Source organism: Rhododendron vialii, chromosome 13a, assembly GCF_030253575.1.
Source record: "Rhododendron vialii isolate Sample 1 chromosome 13a, ASM3025357v1".
Classification (NCBI taxonomy): Eukaryota; Viridiplantae; Streptophyta; class Magnoliopsida; order Ericales; family Ericaceae; genus Rhododendron; species Rhododendron vialii.
Genome location: NC_080569.1, coordinates 30,859,801 through 30,877,540, shown reverse-complemented (window position 1 = coordinate 30,877,540; position 17,740 = coordinate 30,859,801). Strand labels below are relative to the sequence as shown.

Genomic DNA, 17,740 nt, shown 5'->3' with positions numbered 1-17,740 from the left:
ATCAAGTTCATCAGCTATGACCAGATCAATGCCAGGCAAGGGGCGGCCCCGTCAATCTTCCTTTGAGTTTTTGAAGGAATTTGAGGCCATTGTAAGAATTAAAAACGGAATGATTTATAAACACAATTAGGCATGGGTGATCCCGTCAATCTTCCTTTGAGTTTTTCACGGAATTTGAAGCCATTGTAAGAATTGAGGATCGAATGAAAAACACGATGTGCCTAATTGAGTTCAAAGGTTTAGGAGTTCTTTTTCAAGATTTTCTTTTAAGAAATTAATTAGCATTCCTTTGTCCTTCGAGTTTTTTTTTTAGCGGAATTTGAGGGCAACGCAAGAATTGATGACGGAATGATGAGCACAAAGGCCTTAATTGACAATAATGAAAGCTCGGTTATGCATTCAAAGGTTTAGGAATTTTTTCCCAAGGTTTTCATTAATTATGAAATTAGCATTCATTTGAATCTTCTAAATGCACATCAATTATTGTCTCAATTCAACGCCCTCTTTCTAAGCAGATACACTAGATTTACGTACGTTTGTTTCAATGCCCTCACATTTATTCGCATGTTCTAACCCTAGCTAACGGCGCCATCGCAGCCATCCGGTTGCAATATTTTACTTTCAGGGTGGTTATATTAGGCACATTCAAGCATAACTTTCTTAATAAATATGTGACCTTAGAAACACCAAAGCAATGATGTTTTTTCTGATAAAATTCCTCATGTACAAGTGTGGAACACCGATGAATTTTTTGTTTAAATTGTTCGATAAGATGAATTTTTCAGTGATCAAGTTATAAGAAAAATGTTGAGCTTGAATTATTAGGCACATATTATTTTCAGTGGAAATTACACTAATTTAAAAATTCATGAATTGAGGTATGTGATGGTTGTCGAGTAGAGAGAGACATAGAGACCGCGTAAAAGGGAACATACGTGGTTTCAAAGATTTTATGTCGATATTGTTGACAAAACATATGAACAAATTTAATGATAGAAAATCCTCCGAAGGGATGAGATACTACTTAATGTTACACGAGGTTGACTAATTATAACAAATCGATCAACCTAAAATAAAATCTCCCAACTGTTAGAAGAACACTTATATATATATATATATAATCATTGTTTCGCAAAATAAGAAATGAACATACATAAATAAGATTTTACATTGATTGGATTTATTTAACTCTTATGTGCTACATGTACTATGTGGTTATTCTCACACATAAATAAATTTTCTTATATTCGAGTTGACTCAGTCTCAATAAAAATTTATGTCGTAAGAGAATTTTTTGATCGGTTTTGTTGAACCCTCTCCTTTCTTGCTAAAGCTTTTCTCCTAAGGGAAGGTAGATGTATTGATTAGAGACAAGCGGTCAGTTGACGCCGCTTACTTTGCGCCAGTTGACACTCTTTTGGGGGAGCCGTGCGTTTTGCACTCAGAAAATAATATATAAGCATGAACTTTTCTTCAAAAAAAAGTTTCACCAATTTACATATCTCATCGAGAAGAAAAAATTGATGCAAATTTTTTTCAAAAACAAATCTCATAAACACATTATTTTTTGCACGGTTTTCTAAAAGGGGCAAGTAATTTGGAACGGAGGGAGCATAAATTATGCCCAAAAACTTGTATTTTTGACCCTCAATTTTTTTTAAAAAAAAATTGTCTTAACTGGCTTCTAACACTGGACATGATACAAATGCCAAGCGTTCTCCTTTCTTCCCAAGTCAATAACATTCCAAATGATGCAAAATTGCAAACCGATATTCTCTCTCTAAGCCGAGAGCTTCTCTCTCTCTAAAATACTCATCTCAACTTATGAAAAGTAGTCGGGGGTCAAATAATAAAATTACATTTATTTATCTGCATCGACTTTAAATATTACTTATAATTTTATTATTTCTTTCAATATGCAATAAAAATTAGGCTGCACCTAGTTCCAGTTTTTGGGCCCACAAATAAAAAGTTCTAGCTCTGCCCCTGCTCATGACAAGAAGAAATTTGTAGATTGTTTTTAAATTGTGAATTGCAAAAAAACTAAAATCATAGCAAGGAATTTATGGGTTGGAAGGTGTACTGAGATAAAGTTAGGCCAGGCCGCGTTCTGTGAAGGGAAATAAGTATTTATTTTTTAAATAACTACTCAGTTTTTAATTTTTGGTGATATATGAGAATGACTTGTTTCGTAAAGCGAAAAGTTAATATTTTAAAAATAAGAACCTTAGCAAAACGGGGCCTTAGTGTGCATAAAAAATGATGATGTGTATTAGGCTACGATTTATATAATTATACTAAATTTGGTTGATGCGTACGTATGTAACATAAACCTTTTATTCTATATTAGTATAATAAGGATTTAACTTACAACGGATCCGAGTTTTCTTACAAGCAAAATCTAGTAAATAAATTGTATATAACCTGATGGAATCTTTTGGCTTCTTTATTTCAAATAACAAAAATATTCAGAATAATTTTGTGTGTAGTAATACGAATACTAGTAACACGTATATCTCATGACTTTCTTGTATCGTAATTTTGAAAATGTCATAATTTTACTAGATTCAACAAAACCAAGAAATGATCCTCCCAAGTGACGACCTCTTATGTGACATAGCATGAGACTCATCCCAATCCTATTTAACGAACCAAATCGTTTCTTTTATTGACCAAGATGTGTAAATTAACCGTTTTAAAAAAGTCAGATTTATCGGATATCTTGATATGATTAGTTGAATCATATTTATTTTTAGAGCTATGAATTGTTAGAATTTTTAGAGCTATTCTTTCATTGATACCGACATCCGGTTGTCCTTTTTTTTTTTTCTTTCCTTTTGCCTGGATGACTATCATATCCATATGTGCAGGATGAATTGGTTTGATCATTGAATTAGACCATGATGGGTTCTATTTTGCATGATGGATCCCGTAAGAGATTATCGGCGCGTGAGAGGATATTGGTTCAAAACATCCAACACCAAAACTTTCATTTTCTCCCTCACGCTCACGCATACACCCGTATTACATGACTTAGGGTTAATAGACATATAGGAGTCCCCAACGAAATTGCGTAAGCAAGTCGGTTATTGGTTGTCTAGAAATGGATATACCCATATATTTTTTTAACTTACATCCACGAGATGACAAAAAACATGCCAAAAATTATACGTAGAACCTAATTCTCCATACGAATTGACGTATTAGTTCATGTAAGAATACACATACACTACGAAAGAGATTTATTCATGTTCAATCAAGTCTACACAATACGTACCATTGTGCATCAAGGTTTAATTATCGAATAGCTTCCCAATGGTATGTTCCAGGTTCATCTGATAACGTTGATAATATCGTTAAAGATATTATTCTAGGTTATATTGTATGAAAGATCCGACGTGGTACCATACGGATGTTACCAGAAGATAGAGTACTTCAAATTGAAGTAAGTCAATATGATCCCACACTTATTGTTGTTCAAGAAATAGGTTGTTATGTATATTGACAAAATACGGGTCCCGTGATGACAATAACTTATTAAGAAGGACGTTCAATGTAATTTTATTTATTGGAAAATGCACCGAAGAGGAAAAAAAAGTACTAAATAAAAAGGATTCCCACTGAAAGATGGGTAGGTTGGATATAGGAGTATATAACTGTACCCGAACCGGACGAAAGATCAGAGACCCAAAAAGTCAAAATTGGCTGTCGTCGATCTTCCATTACCATAGCAGCTTCTCTCAAGGATTCCTCAGCTTTACTCTCCTGTTCCCTCTTCTGGGTTCCCTTTGATTTTCGAAGGGTTGTTTGTGTTTTGGTGAATTTCCTCTGGCTTCTGCTACAAACAGGAAACTTAACCGAACCGAACGCTACAGTGGAAAAGAGGGAAGCTTTGTTTCGTGCAGGAAAATGTTAACCGAGTGGCTTCCCTGATGTTTGGTCCCTCACCACTGTTTACCCATTTCTCACCCACTGTAAGTGCTTTGATTTGATACATATCTATGTGTATATATGTTTGTATGCATATGTGGGTATTTATTCACTTTATCAGTATCCATATCGTGTTTTTATTTTGGAGAAGGGTTTTTGTTATTATCCGCGCACTTATTTTGCTTGTGGGTTTTGATGTGCAAAACCCTCTCTCTATGTTTTGCTTGAGAAAATTCCAATACTTTGAGAACTTGTGTAATTGGAAGTGGAATTTCCTTTGGGGCCGGTCCATATAGAGCTTTTCTCTGGCTCTAATTGGGACTTCCGCAGGTGGGCGGTGGGATTGGTCCCCGGATTAGTCTAAGATGTGCCTAAGCTGGCCCCGACACTTGAGTTATCGAAAAAAAGGAAGTGGAATCTCCTTTTAAGTTCAGCTCTAGTTTGGGTATTGTTTTTTGAGTGAATCTTTTTGTACTGTTTGCGAATTCAATCTACATATGATTGTGGGCGAACAGGTCAAAGGCTGTTATCACATCTCAATTGGTGTTTTTTCTTGTATACTTGTGCAGGTGAACTGGGGTCTGATTGATTGACACCACAGTAGAAACTGCAAAGTAACCTGGTTTTGGCTGTTGTCACGTAAAGGATTTGGGGGGGTCCATGATGGCGGACATTAGTCCTAGTACTTCAACGGATGGCGACACCGATGATAAGAATTTGAGGGTGATTTCGACAGCACTTGTTTTCAGCTATTTTTATGTTCCTTGGTTGAACAGTTTTAGTTCTAAATTTCAGTTTGCTGTGTGCCCTGTATTTTCAACTTCAGACATGAAGTTTCTTCCTTCCTTTATGATGTATTTCTATGGGAATTCTGATGTTAGACTGATATTTGTTATTCTTGATATCATGTATGCAGTTTCAAAGTGATCAATCCCAAGCCATTGTGACTTCTGATGCCAGCGACAAATCAAGGGATCAAAAGGTTATATATTGCTTGAACATGTTATATGGAATATCTTACCCGACTCTTTCTGTTGTTTTTTGATTTGTTCCGTTGTTTGCTAAACTATTATTCTACAGACGCTTCGCAGGCTTGCTCAAAATCGCGAAGCTGCAAGAAAGAGCCGTTTAAGGAAAAAAGTAGGTTCCCTGGACTCGTGGATGATTTCCTTGTCGTTATATACTTCTTTAGTTTGTCTTTTTCTATTGGATTTGTTTGTTATCATCAGGTATTCTTCAGAATTTTATGAAATGCAATTCCAATGAGCGTAGATCCAAACTTTGAGTTTCAAGAATCAACAGAACTTAATCTGAATTGATTGCACAAATGATCCATGGTGTTTTGGCATCAATGGACCTGATTTTCCATAAAAAAATGTGGATTGTTGCAATGTAGGAAAGTGCAATATAGGTATTTGGTCCATTTCTCCTATGCAATATTCCTTTTCACCGGATAGTTTTGTGAAAATTTAGTGATCATCGACCTTTTCATAATTCAGTCAGATGTACCATGTGTTCCTGTTACTGGTAGAGTATCTTGTTGGTGTGATGAGAATCAGGCAGGTCCAACTCGACTTGGAACTGTCAATGGAGGACGTCAGAGGGTGCAATCAAAATTGATTACACAATAGAGAATTAGTGTCAACTCTTCTAGTTGTGCCACTAAGCTGACTGTGCTACCTATGTGTGGGGCTGACAAGTGATTTTTGGGTGTGACTACAAGAAAATCACCTCTATAGAACTCCCCAAAACCTGTCCTTGAAGAGAATGTTTGATACATTAATTGACTTCTGATCCAAAAGCCATGCCTAACAAAGTTGTTCTATTGAAGAGAAGGATTATGAGTATCTCACAAAATGTTTCCTTATTCCATTGGTTGTCGAGTGGAAAATTTCTTTTAGGAAGTGTTGTTTGGTAATTCCAGAGAAGTTTATAAATCCATTGGCTAGTCCACTAGTGTGATATTTAATATAGATACCGTGAGGCCTAGGACCATGTAAAGTGGAATACATGCACACGTGCGCATATGTAGATATTTTCGATATTTCTCTATAAGATCCATTCAGACACAATCACTTATGCCGAGGTGTTAATCCGGCATCGTATGGTTGCAGGGATTTAAGTGGATAAATATAGGATATTTCCATTGAATAACTAATCAGCCGTTTTATTTTATTTCAAGGTCATGAAATATATGATGTTCAAGTTGAACAGCACGCCAACAGTGTGTGTTGTTGTGTTGGTGCACTGTTTAGTTCAATTTCTTTTGTTCTCCTCAATCGTGAACACAAGGGGAATAATAGATGGCTTACTCTACATTATTGGCTCGATTTCCTAAGCTTTAATATGGGATCTCACAACATGCTTGAGGAGATAATGTCAGAATGGGCTTGTGGTGTTGCGCTGTAAAAGTGGATAATGATGCTGTCCTGCGAGTATAATGGAACTTTGTTTTGCATATGGTTGGTTTTGTTACATTTATTGTTGTTTCTTTCGTCCATTCTTTCATACATAAATATGTAGATGCTTGAATTTGTCTTGTTGGAGAGTCCTTGATGGTTCTCTGCATTCTTTTCACTTCGGACTTGAAGACTCCAACTTAGCGGGAGAAGTTAGATTTCTGCCCATAGGTTTGGCCCGTCCTTACCATCAGTGGCGTACCCAGGAATATGACTCTGGGGGCACCAATTTTTTTTGTAACCGGAATATATGAGTTACAGTTAAGCACATTCATACCAAAATAATTTTAGCATTCACGATGAAGTAACAATTTTAAAGTATATATGTATTTTAATAAGGAAATTGATTTTCGCACTCCACTTTTGTACGCAGGCGCTCCACTTTGTACATGAAGTTACTAGTAACTTTGCGTTAAAAATGGAGCGTCTGCGTACAAAAGTGGAGTGCCAAAATCAACATCTTTTTAATAACCAGCTACTTGGATAAACTTGCGCACCTCAACTATATGTGTTAAAACAAAATTATCATGTTCATCATCTATTTTCCTATTATTAACTCTACTAGTACAAGTTTCGGGGATCAAAAGTGTACAAATGCAATGGGCGGGTTATTTTGAGTACTACACAAATGATCAGAGGTTGGGGGGGGGGGGGAACCTTGGTTCTGGCTGTGGGAGGATATGTCGGAGCAGTGGTGTGGATTGTAAATGACGCTCACAGCAAAAGAATTTTTTGTTATTTTAGTGCCAGAATTTTGAAACAACAAAAATATACTTAGGGGAGTTGGGGGGACTCAAACACACGCACTCTTGTTCCCAAAGCCAACAACTTACCACTACACCAAATGTTGCTTACTAGCACATATTTGGCATATATATATATACACACACACACACAAAATCGGGAATTTTTTTTTTAAGAAGGGCGTGGGGGCACATAACCCCACGTGCCCCAAGGTGGGTCCGCCCCTGCTTACCATACACCAACCCCTTACTTGCTTCCAACCCTGCTATCATTCATATGGATAGGCAGGAGATCTTGGGCTGTGTACTGCATGCCAGGAGACCCAACTTTTCACTTCGGGCTGGCTTGCCTGGTAGTATCTTGTTCTCATATGCCATTTGCCAAGGCAAAGGCAGGGTAGGATTTCTGCAATCGGGCAGGGCAAGTTTTTCTTTGGGGTGGGGCACACGTATCTCAGCCTATGGGTTGTGTTACATGGAGAAATTACAAGTCTACAATAACAACTGCCACAACATCAACTAATAGACAATAGTAGTGATTTTTAATCTTTGATGATAAAGTTCTAACAATGGAGGGAAAGGAAACCGTCTGTGTGTGGGTTTCTGTGTGTATGCGTAAGTGCATGTGCAAATGCTTTCACCTTGAGTTTCTTGGACCTTAACGCAATTGTTTCTGCTTTAATTGTTGAGTGGAAATTTTGCATTGAGTAGTACCTTGCATGTGTTTTTTTAGGCTTATGTTCAGCAACTAGAGAGCAGCAGAATGAAGCTTACACAACTTGAACAAGAGCTCCAACGAGCTCGGCAGCAGGTTTGACTTGACTATCGCTTAGTGTCTGTTTTATCCTCGTTTCTCCCACTTAAGGTCTAGTTCCATTACCTTATAAATTTTCAGCAGTTACTAATTCGTTTAATTTCTCCTTCACTGAAGGGCATCTTCATTTCAAGCTCAGGAGAACAATCTCAATCGATGAGTGGAAATGGTATATAACATTTTCTTGGGACATGGAATCTTCTTTTTACATGTACATGTTTCTGATTTGAAGTTCTTAATAAAAACTGCAATCTTGTTTTGTTTAAATTATGTTAACTTCTATAATAAAGTAATATGCGGGAATATAACCTTCTGGTTATGCAGTCAAATAGTCAATTACTTGGTCTAGCGCATGATCAGAATAGCCCATTGCAATAGCAATCATCCCATTAAGCTGAACACTAATAGGGAGAAAATCTTATAATTTTCATTTTTGAGCAGTTGTTTGTTACTTATTGGGACTCTATATGTTTTATAAATGTTGAGCATGCTGCTTAGATATTAAATGTCATGATGAGAAATGGACGGAAAATTCTGAAAGAAGCTTCTGGTGGTATTAGGAATGATAAAATTGCTTCTTTTTTATTTATTTATTTATTAAACTTTGGTTTGGAAGAAAGGTATAGGGGGAGGGGTATATGTTATAATACTTGTTTATTGAAAGGGAAGGATTTGGAATAAAATACGGGGAACAAATTGGCCCAGACGATGAGTTTTCATCTGCCCTTTTTCTTCAGCAATGAGGAAAATGAAGAATTGAATCTTGTCAAGGTTACTATCCACTGTTTTCCTCTTTACTTTTTTTGATCCCTTCCAATCAACCAAGCACAGGAAAAGAAATCGACCTTCCTTTCCTTATGGATATATATACTTTCGTTTTCTTCTAAATTATCCCCTCCTATTTTCCCACCTTCCTATTACATTTTTTAAATGAGATTAGGTTGGGCTGATGGAGGTTAGTTTTCCTAGGGAAGTTGTGTATTATCCTCTTGCATAACTTTTTCTATAAGTAATCTTAAAAAGAATTCATATGTACGGTCATCTCATTCACGGACATTGCTACAAGAAATTAACATGATAGAGATATACGGTAGTTCACAATCTATTTGGTAATTTTGTTTTTATGCACGATATATTTTGAATGGATCGTTTTCCATTGTTTTGTAGGAGCCTTGGCATTTGATGTGGAATATGCACGGTGGCTGGAAGAGCACAACCGACGGATAAATGAGCTGAGGGGCGCTGTCAACTCCCATGCGGGTGATGGTGAACTTCGCATCATTGTGGATGGCATCTTGGCTCACTATGATGACATTTTCAGGATAAAAGGGGATGCTGCAAAGGCTGATGTGTTTCATATTTTATCAGGCATGTGGAAAACACCTGCAGAGAGGTGTTTTTTGTGGCTTGGTGGATTCCGTTCATCTGAACTCCTTAAGGTGATAGCCACATCTCTCTCTCTCTCTCTCTCTCTCTCTCTCTCTCTATATATATATATATATATATATAAGGTCCTCATTTTAAGATCCTTACCTCCTCATTTTAAGATCCTTACTTGAATATTTCTATATATATATATATACGGGGCGGTTCCGGGGACACCCAAAACAACACCTAAAAAAACACCTCATAGTTTCCGATCAAATTTTGATAATCCGAGCCGCTCAATGTAATCAGAACGTGATTTTAAGGGTACCCGTGAGAAATCAGCAAAAAAAATGACCGGGAAGGGCTTGATCCGAACAGTTTCGAACAGTTTTTTATTGAACAGTTCAAATAAAAACTGCCTAAATCAAGCCTTTCCCGATCATTTTTTTTGTTAATTTCTCGTGGGCACCCTTAAAATCACATTCTGTACGCATTGAACGGTTCGGATCATAAAAATTTGATCGGGAACTATGAGTTTGAGATTTGGGGTGTTTTTTAGGTGTTTTTTTGGGTGTCCCTTGAACCGTCTCGATATATATATATATATATATCTATCTATGCACGCACACACACATATATACATATTTGTTATTTTGCTTCTATAACTACTGGCACTACAACTGCTGTTTCTCCTTTTTGGGTTAGCTTTGAACCGATTTCCGTTAGTGATTAAGATATTGTTTTTGTTCTATATTTTTCTGTTTTTCTGCTGGCTTGGTCAATAATTTGATGATATAATAAAGGGCTCTCTAGCTATTGCACAGAAACATTAATATTACTAGCATTATTTAATGGGTCTTCTAGTTGTATCTTGAAGTGGGACAAAGAGACAGGAATTTTATATGTAATGGATCTTGTGGTTGTTTTAACTTCATGTTCGCTAATCCTGTCGTTTTCGTGTTTTCCTTGATGGGAACACAAGTAGAACTAATTTAGTAGTCATTTCAAGCATTTGTAAAAGGAGGTATCTTTCTGTTTACTATTGTTAGGAGTCCTAGCATGATTAGGGATGGAATAATTGAATAAGAAGTTGCATAAGAGTTTTAATTTTTCTTCTTTTCTTTCTTTTCTTATGCCTGTTTATCTCTTATATCTATCTAAGTTGTCTTCTCTCGTGTTAGTTAAGTGTGGAAGTTTGGTTCTGCTCCTCTGTCTTTTCTCTCTCCTTTTTCTGCTGTTTTGAAGCTTCGATATTACCACTGTTTCTAGTATGTAGTGAACACAAGTGGATTCAGAATGTTTCTTGGGGAAGTCCACTCTACCAAATCAGCCCAGTGATAGTCTTGATAGATTCGGATGGTGGACCAGTGGCAGCTGCAAATTTAGTACTTCCGATATTGTGTAACAGTGTTAGGAGTGCCACTTCAGCACAATCTAAAATAGAAGATGGTGTTAAAAACTTGTATGCGTCTCCCGAAGTGAGGGAGGATTTCTCTTTGAAGTAATGCCTAGATGATAAAACTCCTTAAAATATTAGTTTTCAAAGCAAGGTAGACGATAGATGGTAGGACTAAGGGAAAGTGTAGAACAAAATTGAATCTAGAGTCGGTAATTTGTAAAAGTCTAGGTTTTTTGGATATCATGGAACCCAATGGCCGCAATAGAACCCAATGGAGACAACGGGTTCATCTATTCAACCCCAAACACGACTCTGTTTGGTTTGGTTGATAGTCTTCAAACCAAGGGAAATCTGAAATACTAGGATGGTTCATTCCGAGTTCTGAGGAACATAGGTCAAATTTTATGCTGCTGACCAGGCCTTGCAATAGTGGAGAAATTATTGATTAAGTGAACTTCATATCCTGCTCTCTCAAATTCTGTTTTTCACTCTTTACTGATCTCAACAAAGGGAAAGATATCGGATTCATCAAAGGGCATTGAAGAGGAAGACGAGATTGTTTCACTGTATCTTTTGACATTACGAAGAGTCTCACTGGAGAATGGAGGACATCTAGATGAGGATGTAGAATCGATAAAAAAAATGTTTTTTTAGTGGTAAAATTCCTATGGAGCACGGGTACAGGTACGGGTACGGGAAACAGCAAAATCCCAAAAAAGTAGGGTACGGGTACGGTGAATATATATATAATTATTTTCTATTTTTTATTGCATAAAATGAAATAGAAACTTATTTTACCAACAAAAAGCAAAATCGGTACAAATATTCATATCTATTAGTATTCAAATTTCAGATACATATATACATATACATTACACATGCATATATTTGTACATATATACAAAGAGAGATTATTTCGATCGATAAATATATATATATATATATATATATATATAGAGAGAGAGAGAGAGAGAGAGAGAGAGAGAGAGAGAGAGAGAGAACCTACATTTTTTTTCCGATTTGGAGCCCTAGATCGATCTCCAAGATCTCTGCCGTGTAATATTGTGTTTATAAATGACAAATAAATTACACAATAAGCCCTTATTTTATAATTATTTACAAAAAATCCCAGAAATTTTGAAAAAAATTTCATTTTGGGCTAAAACGTACCCTTGCCGTACCCATGCTGTACCCAAAATTACCAAAAGTACCCGATACAATTTTGCCGTACCCAGTACGTTTTTGCCGTACCCATGCCGTACCCGTACCCGGTACGCGTACGGCAACATTTCCGGAGTACCCATGCTTCATAGTAAAATTCATTACCAAAAGGAGCAAGTAGCAACATCAAACACCGGGCATACCCCTTAAACTCAAGATGCAGAAACCACTAGGGGCCAAACATCCCTAACCAAAACACACACAAGAAACTAAGCTACGTATTTGTTTATTTCAAAAACTTTAGAAGAAAGCAGCCATTTTTCAAACAGCTCCTATTCAATCAGTGAAATTCAAATAAGCGCAACTGCTCACTTTTGCTCTAATTTCATCAAACACAACTCTTCTCACAGTCCCCACCTCCATAGCTATCTTTTGAAAGATTCTCATGTCTTTCCTTCCAAATGAAGTATGTAGATGCATAGGTGCAGGTAAGAAAATTTTGTAAATGGCAGTCCTGAACACCTTACCTTTCCTGTGCTGGCATGCCGCATGCCCAAATCAACATTCGATCAAATTGGATGGACCTCCCTCATTATCTGGTTCTTGAGAAGCACTGAGTTCCATATAGAAGTAGAGAAGGAACACTCAAAGAATTAGTGAAAAGGTGTCTCTAAGTTCTGATTATGGCACACATTGAGTTTGTTATATGTTTGCTGTTACTTCGTGGATGCTTGTATATAGATAATGCAAAAATCAACATTGCTTGATGGAAATGCCAAGATAGCTGGAAATTTCCTTAAAAGGACATGGGTATGCTGTGATGCAAGGACATGTGTATCAATTGTTTGGCTGAAGTGAATGTTAGTATGGGCTTGGTATCTTTTTCATGTCCATATTAATCATCTGTTTTCAGTATCTATTTGTCTGGGATTCAGCAACCCCAAAGGTTGTTATTGATCCCATCGAATAAAAAACAGATTAAAAAAAAAAATTCTCTTCCTGCTTAAAGTTATTTGATTAATCCTGTTTTGGTAGTGGACGTGCATTGTACATTGCCTGTCATGCTTAAGAATAAGTTATGTTTGATTGGTAGCTTGCATTCTTTTTAATAGTTCGAAATACTGGTGCTATGAGGATGCATTGTAAATGTATGTGATCTTAGCCTTCGAGTTAAATTATGTTGTATCTCATTAATTTAGAATGTAGTTCAAATAGAAGTTCCAGTTCTTGGTTAAGCACGATGAACAATGAAGAAAAGGTCTGAAATAGTATTATACTCATTTTGTTCAATTTTCAGATTTTCAATTAAACAATGCATTTGTACGTTGAAACATATCGGCACATCATTAACTCACCTTTAGTTGTTCTACACAGTTCATGATGACCGTGGGCAAGTGTTGCCTTGCTTGAGGAATACTATAACAGAGACAAGAGTAGAAGTTAAAAGCTCAAAACCTAGTGGCGGAAGTAGCCTCTGTTTTGATCTTCTTCTGTATCTTATCTGAGCTCCTATGTTGTGATATTTGTTTTCATTTTGTTAATGCGTTCTGGTTCAACTTCTTGACTACCTTTCATGATCTTCTTCTGTATCTTATCTGAGCTCCTATGTTGTGATATTTGTTTTCATTTTGTTAATGCGTTCTGGTTCAACTTCTTGACTACCTTTCATGTAGATTTTCTACTAAAAGTCAATAGTTCATATAAGACCATGACCATGTGCTGCCTAGTTGTCAGTGGCTGCAACCCTTCTTTTGTTTGCAAAAGATGATTTGAACTCGAAGTGATGTTTATTGGCTCAAGTTTCTTCAGGTTCTGCTCTTGGCTGATCCAGTTTATCATTCCTGTGTCTTTCTTGGTCTTTTTCTTAACTCTTCTGTTTTCTTTAAAAAATACGAAGCTGCAATTATTGGCGAGATTTACATTTAGAATTGGTCCGGCTGAATTGGCCAAATTCTTTCAAAACAGTCTAAATACACGATATATGGAACGCCTATGTCTGCTGCTTTTGTTGTTTCTTGTTTTGCTTATTCCTGCTCAACGTATCTATTTATTGAGCGACATAAGTTTTACTGCGATGGGTTTGCCTGGTTACTTGATAGGTTACTTACGATTATATCGCTCTTGACTGTTTTTTATTTTTAATGTTGGGTTTTGAAGAGATTGAATGTTTTCTTGTTTGTATTTTTTGGTTAAAACTGCTTGAACACTATAATATGGTTACTGGCAATATTTTCATCTTGTTTCCTTTTCCTAAGTTTAAACCTACTTGTTTGCAGCTGCTTGTAAATCAGCTGGAGCCATTAACTGAGCAGCAGTTGTTGGGTATCACTAGCTTGCAGCAATCATCCCAACAAGCAGAAGATGCCTTGTCCCAGGGAATGGAGGCATTGCAACAATCATTGGCCGAGACTTTGGCTGGATCTCTTGGCCCTTCGGGTTCATCAGGGAATGTTGCAAACTACATGGGACAAATGGCAATGGCGATGGGAAAGCTAGGAACTCTCGAGGGCTTCATTCGCCAGGTAATTTATTAGTATGCAATCGTTATTTCACTGGTAAACAGGCCCGGCCCTTGGCATAGGCCCAACCAAGCGACCACCTAGGGCCTCTAGATTAATTGGGCCCCCAAATCTTGGAATATATTAAATATAATGTATGTGAAATATTTCACAACGATGTGAATATGGCACGGTGGTGAGGCACGTGTGATATAAGCACTGGATCCCGATCCCGAGTTTGACTTGGCCCGTTTATTTTTTAATGCCAACAGTTTTGGAACTGGTACAAAAAATGGTTATGACTCTCTTGAAGCTCGAACTCACGACTTAAAGTTCTAAAATGGTAGTACAACTATTGGGCCACTAGACCACAAGACTATCTTCTTTCCCATATTGAACATCTAATTAATATACATAACAGTAGAGGCCCATTTTCAAACCCGCTTAGGGCCCCGAAAATCTCAGGACCAGGCCTGCTGGTAAATTGAGTGTTATGTGTTTCTCACCTCTCCCTTACACTTCTGATCTTCCCAATTTGGCGCCTAGATGATGAGATTTTTTTCAATGCATATTGGTCGTTGACTTTGTTCATGTATTTGCTGATGGGAAAAAAAAAATTCATGCAAGAGCACAAGTGGAAAATGGATAAAACAAGAATTAGAAAACCCAGAGTGGGAAAATATAGGCGCAAGGGGGCAAAGTGGGATATCCCTCCACAATTGGAATTATGGGGTATTTGAAAATATATTCCAAATAAAGTTCCATGGCCTCCCGGCAGTTTTTTTCGGAAAACTATGTGGAATTTTTTTCGTTCGAAATTTGGAATTGGACAAAATTCGATAGGGAATCCCATTGTTTTGATTGCACCAAAAGAAAAAAAAGAAGAAGAAGAAGAGAGAGCCAAAGTTTTGAAACCTGGTTTTTAGTGAACCGGGAAAGGGAACAAGATAATGTGATGAAGTAAGTACCTCATAAATGTGTTAAAAGTTAATATCAATGGAAAAGGTTAGCAATATTTGAAGCTTCACACAATTGAGAAACAAGTAGTTTTCATGGGTGGCAATTGTAGTTTACTGAGACCAAATCTGTCACTTGCTATCCTCTTGCCTAACTGGCAAGGATTTACCTCCGTGGGTAGGATGCAGATCGACATGAACTTATTTCTGCATAGATATCATATCTTGGTTTATATGTTTCCAGTTGAATGTTGATATGGATATACACTCGTGTGTTTTATCCGTTCGTTAATATCAGGCTGACAATCTAAGACAACAAACACTGCAACAACTGCACCGGATATTGACGACCCGCCAATCGGCTCGTGCTTTGCTTGCTATAAATGATTATTTCTCTCGGCTTCGAGCTCTTAGCTCTCTATGGCTTGCTCGTCCACGGGAGTAACGAAGCATATGATACTACACTGATTCACATTTCGGAGATGAGTCTGGCTGTGTTCTTGGTAGTGCCATGTATGATTCAGAGTTCAAATTATAGGCAGTGTTAGTAGCCATGTGTAGCTGTTGTAATGATCTTGCTTCTGTTGTAATGGTACAGAGTTTTACCTCTATGGAATTGTATGATCCTTCTGGTGCTGGGTTTGTATCATTTTCACTCGATAGTCACTTTTTCAACATAGGGTTGTGTAATCTAAATCTTTTTCTGATCAGCCAAAAAGAAGGGCAAAAAAGATCTTATTCTGACCAACTGATTTTATGGTTTGACCAACTGATTTTATGGTTTGAATTCAATGATATTGTTTTTTATTATTATTATCAGAATTCAATGATATTGTTGGAAAGGAGAGTCTCTCTCTCTCTCTCTCTCTCCAACAGCAACAGACATTATATGGTCACCATCTGCCTCCAATTATTCACCCACTCTATTTGGGTCGGTAGCCTGAAATCACATTTTGTTAGACACCTTTCATTCTATTACATTGATAGGAACCAACTAATTCTGCCTGGATTTTTTGTACAGACTCATTTTGTTACACATTTCATTTTCTATTACATTGATAGGAACCCACTTCTGTCTGGATTTTTTGAACTGACTCATTTTGTCCAGGTTGATTGGTTAAAAGATTATGAATTTTTTTAGCTGATATCGGTAAGTGCTCGATCAATTAAGTTGTATTGTTCTAGACCCAAGAATTGAGCAGAATCGGATTCTTCGATGGAGAACTTATTGACAGATTGAGTTGAACTTTTGCCCGTCTCCTAACCAATCAATCTTGAAAAAAAATGTGCAATTTTGATCATTGAAGCGAGGACAGGACACCAAATGTGCCTAACCAAAGCTGGGAGAAGGTAACCACACAAAAAGGACGAGTAAACAAATTTACACTCCTCTCACACAAAGGCTACTTAAATCTTGATGCTACATCTTCTTCTTAGGACATAGGGACGGCGCTACGCAGCACCGTGTTCACACTCGTGTGCGCAATGTCTTCTTAAAGCATTCACGATAAAATCGTAGACGCATCCCGTGTGCACCCGTGGGTACATCGTTAAAGCGTTCACGATAAAATCGTGGACGCATCCCGTGTGCACACCATCTTCTTAAAGCATTCGAGATAAAATGGTAGACGCATCACGTGCACATCCGTGGGTACATCATCTTCTCAAAGCGTTCATGGTAGAATCGTAGATGCGTCACGTGCGCACCCGTCGACTAGTGTTACATTGCATACCGATGCCTGATGTTGAAATAAGGTTGATTTTTCTGCAGAAGCAAAAGTCTTGATGGACCACTGTCACAAGAGAAGAGACAATGACTAGTGTATCTTATTACAGGGCCCACTGTCACAAGCAATCTTTATTCGATCAGCCCACAGTACTCCTGTCCTATCTGATTTTCATATTTGTGGCGAAGAGTGCATTTCCCGGGAATTTCTGTGGCACCTTAAAATGGTGTAAGGTGTCAATCAATACCTCTATCTTTCAAAATGGCATTCAGTTCAAAATTTCATTCTGCGCTCGCACTTTCCATCCTCGCGCTCATGAATTGTAGTAGTTGTTTAAGAGGTTTTTAAAAGAAGTTTTCACGCTTACGCTCACGCTCTCGTAACTGAGCACACACACAAATTATGTGACTCGCGTCAATATTCTTTAAAGTGGACAAAATAAATTTTTAACCGTTTGAGCTACATAAGATTCTTCGTTATGAAAAAATGAAAACCAGCTCTAGACCACCTATTTGGTTTTGTGAATTTTTTTTTGTACCGGTGGATTTTACGAAAAATTATACCAGCGGATTATGAGATTTTAATGTTTAAAAAGCTGTGGTGCGTGTTTGTAAGAACTGAGTTTGAGGTGCTTTTCGGATCATATTTTAGATTCTAAGTATTTTGGAAATTAATTTTAAATTTT

At 37.1% G+C, this 17,740-nt stretch overlaps 1 protein-coding gene and 1 long non-coding RNA gene across 2 annotated transcripts; both read left to right on the top strand.

The window, feature by feature from the left end:
- The first annotated feature begins 3,629 nt into the window (after positions 1 to 3,629).
- LOC131312556 (transcription factor TGA2.2-like) lies at positions 3,630 to 16,076 on the top strand. Its single transcript, XM_058340402.1, has 9 exons — positions 3,630 to 3,974; positions 4,500 to 4,653; positions 4,847 to 4,912; positions 5,011 to 5,070; positions 7,866 to 7,943; positions 8,064 to 8,115; positions 9,114 to 9,385; positions 14,151 to 14,396; positions 15,627 to 16,076. Exons 2-9 carry the CDS (start codon positions 4,591 to 4,593, stop codon positions 15,771 to 15,773), a joined length of 984 nt encoding a protein of 327 aa, XP_058196385.1. The 5' UTR covers positions 3,630 to 3,974; positions 4,500 to 4,590; the 3' UTR covers positions 15,774 to 16,076.
- Positions 9,907 to 12,421, top strand: LOC131312558 (uncharacterized). Its single transcript, XR_009195908.1, has 2 exons — positions 9,907 to 11,369; positions 12,027 to 12,421. It is a non-coding gene; the product is annotated as an uncharacterized LOC131312558 (long non-coding RNA).
- Positions 16,077 to 17,740: the final 1,664 nt, after the last annotated feature.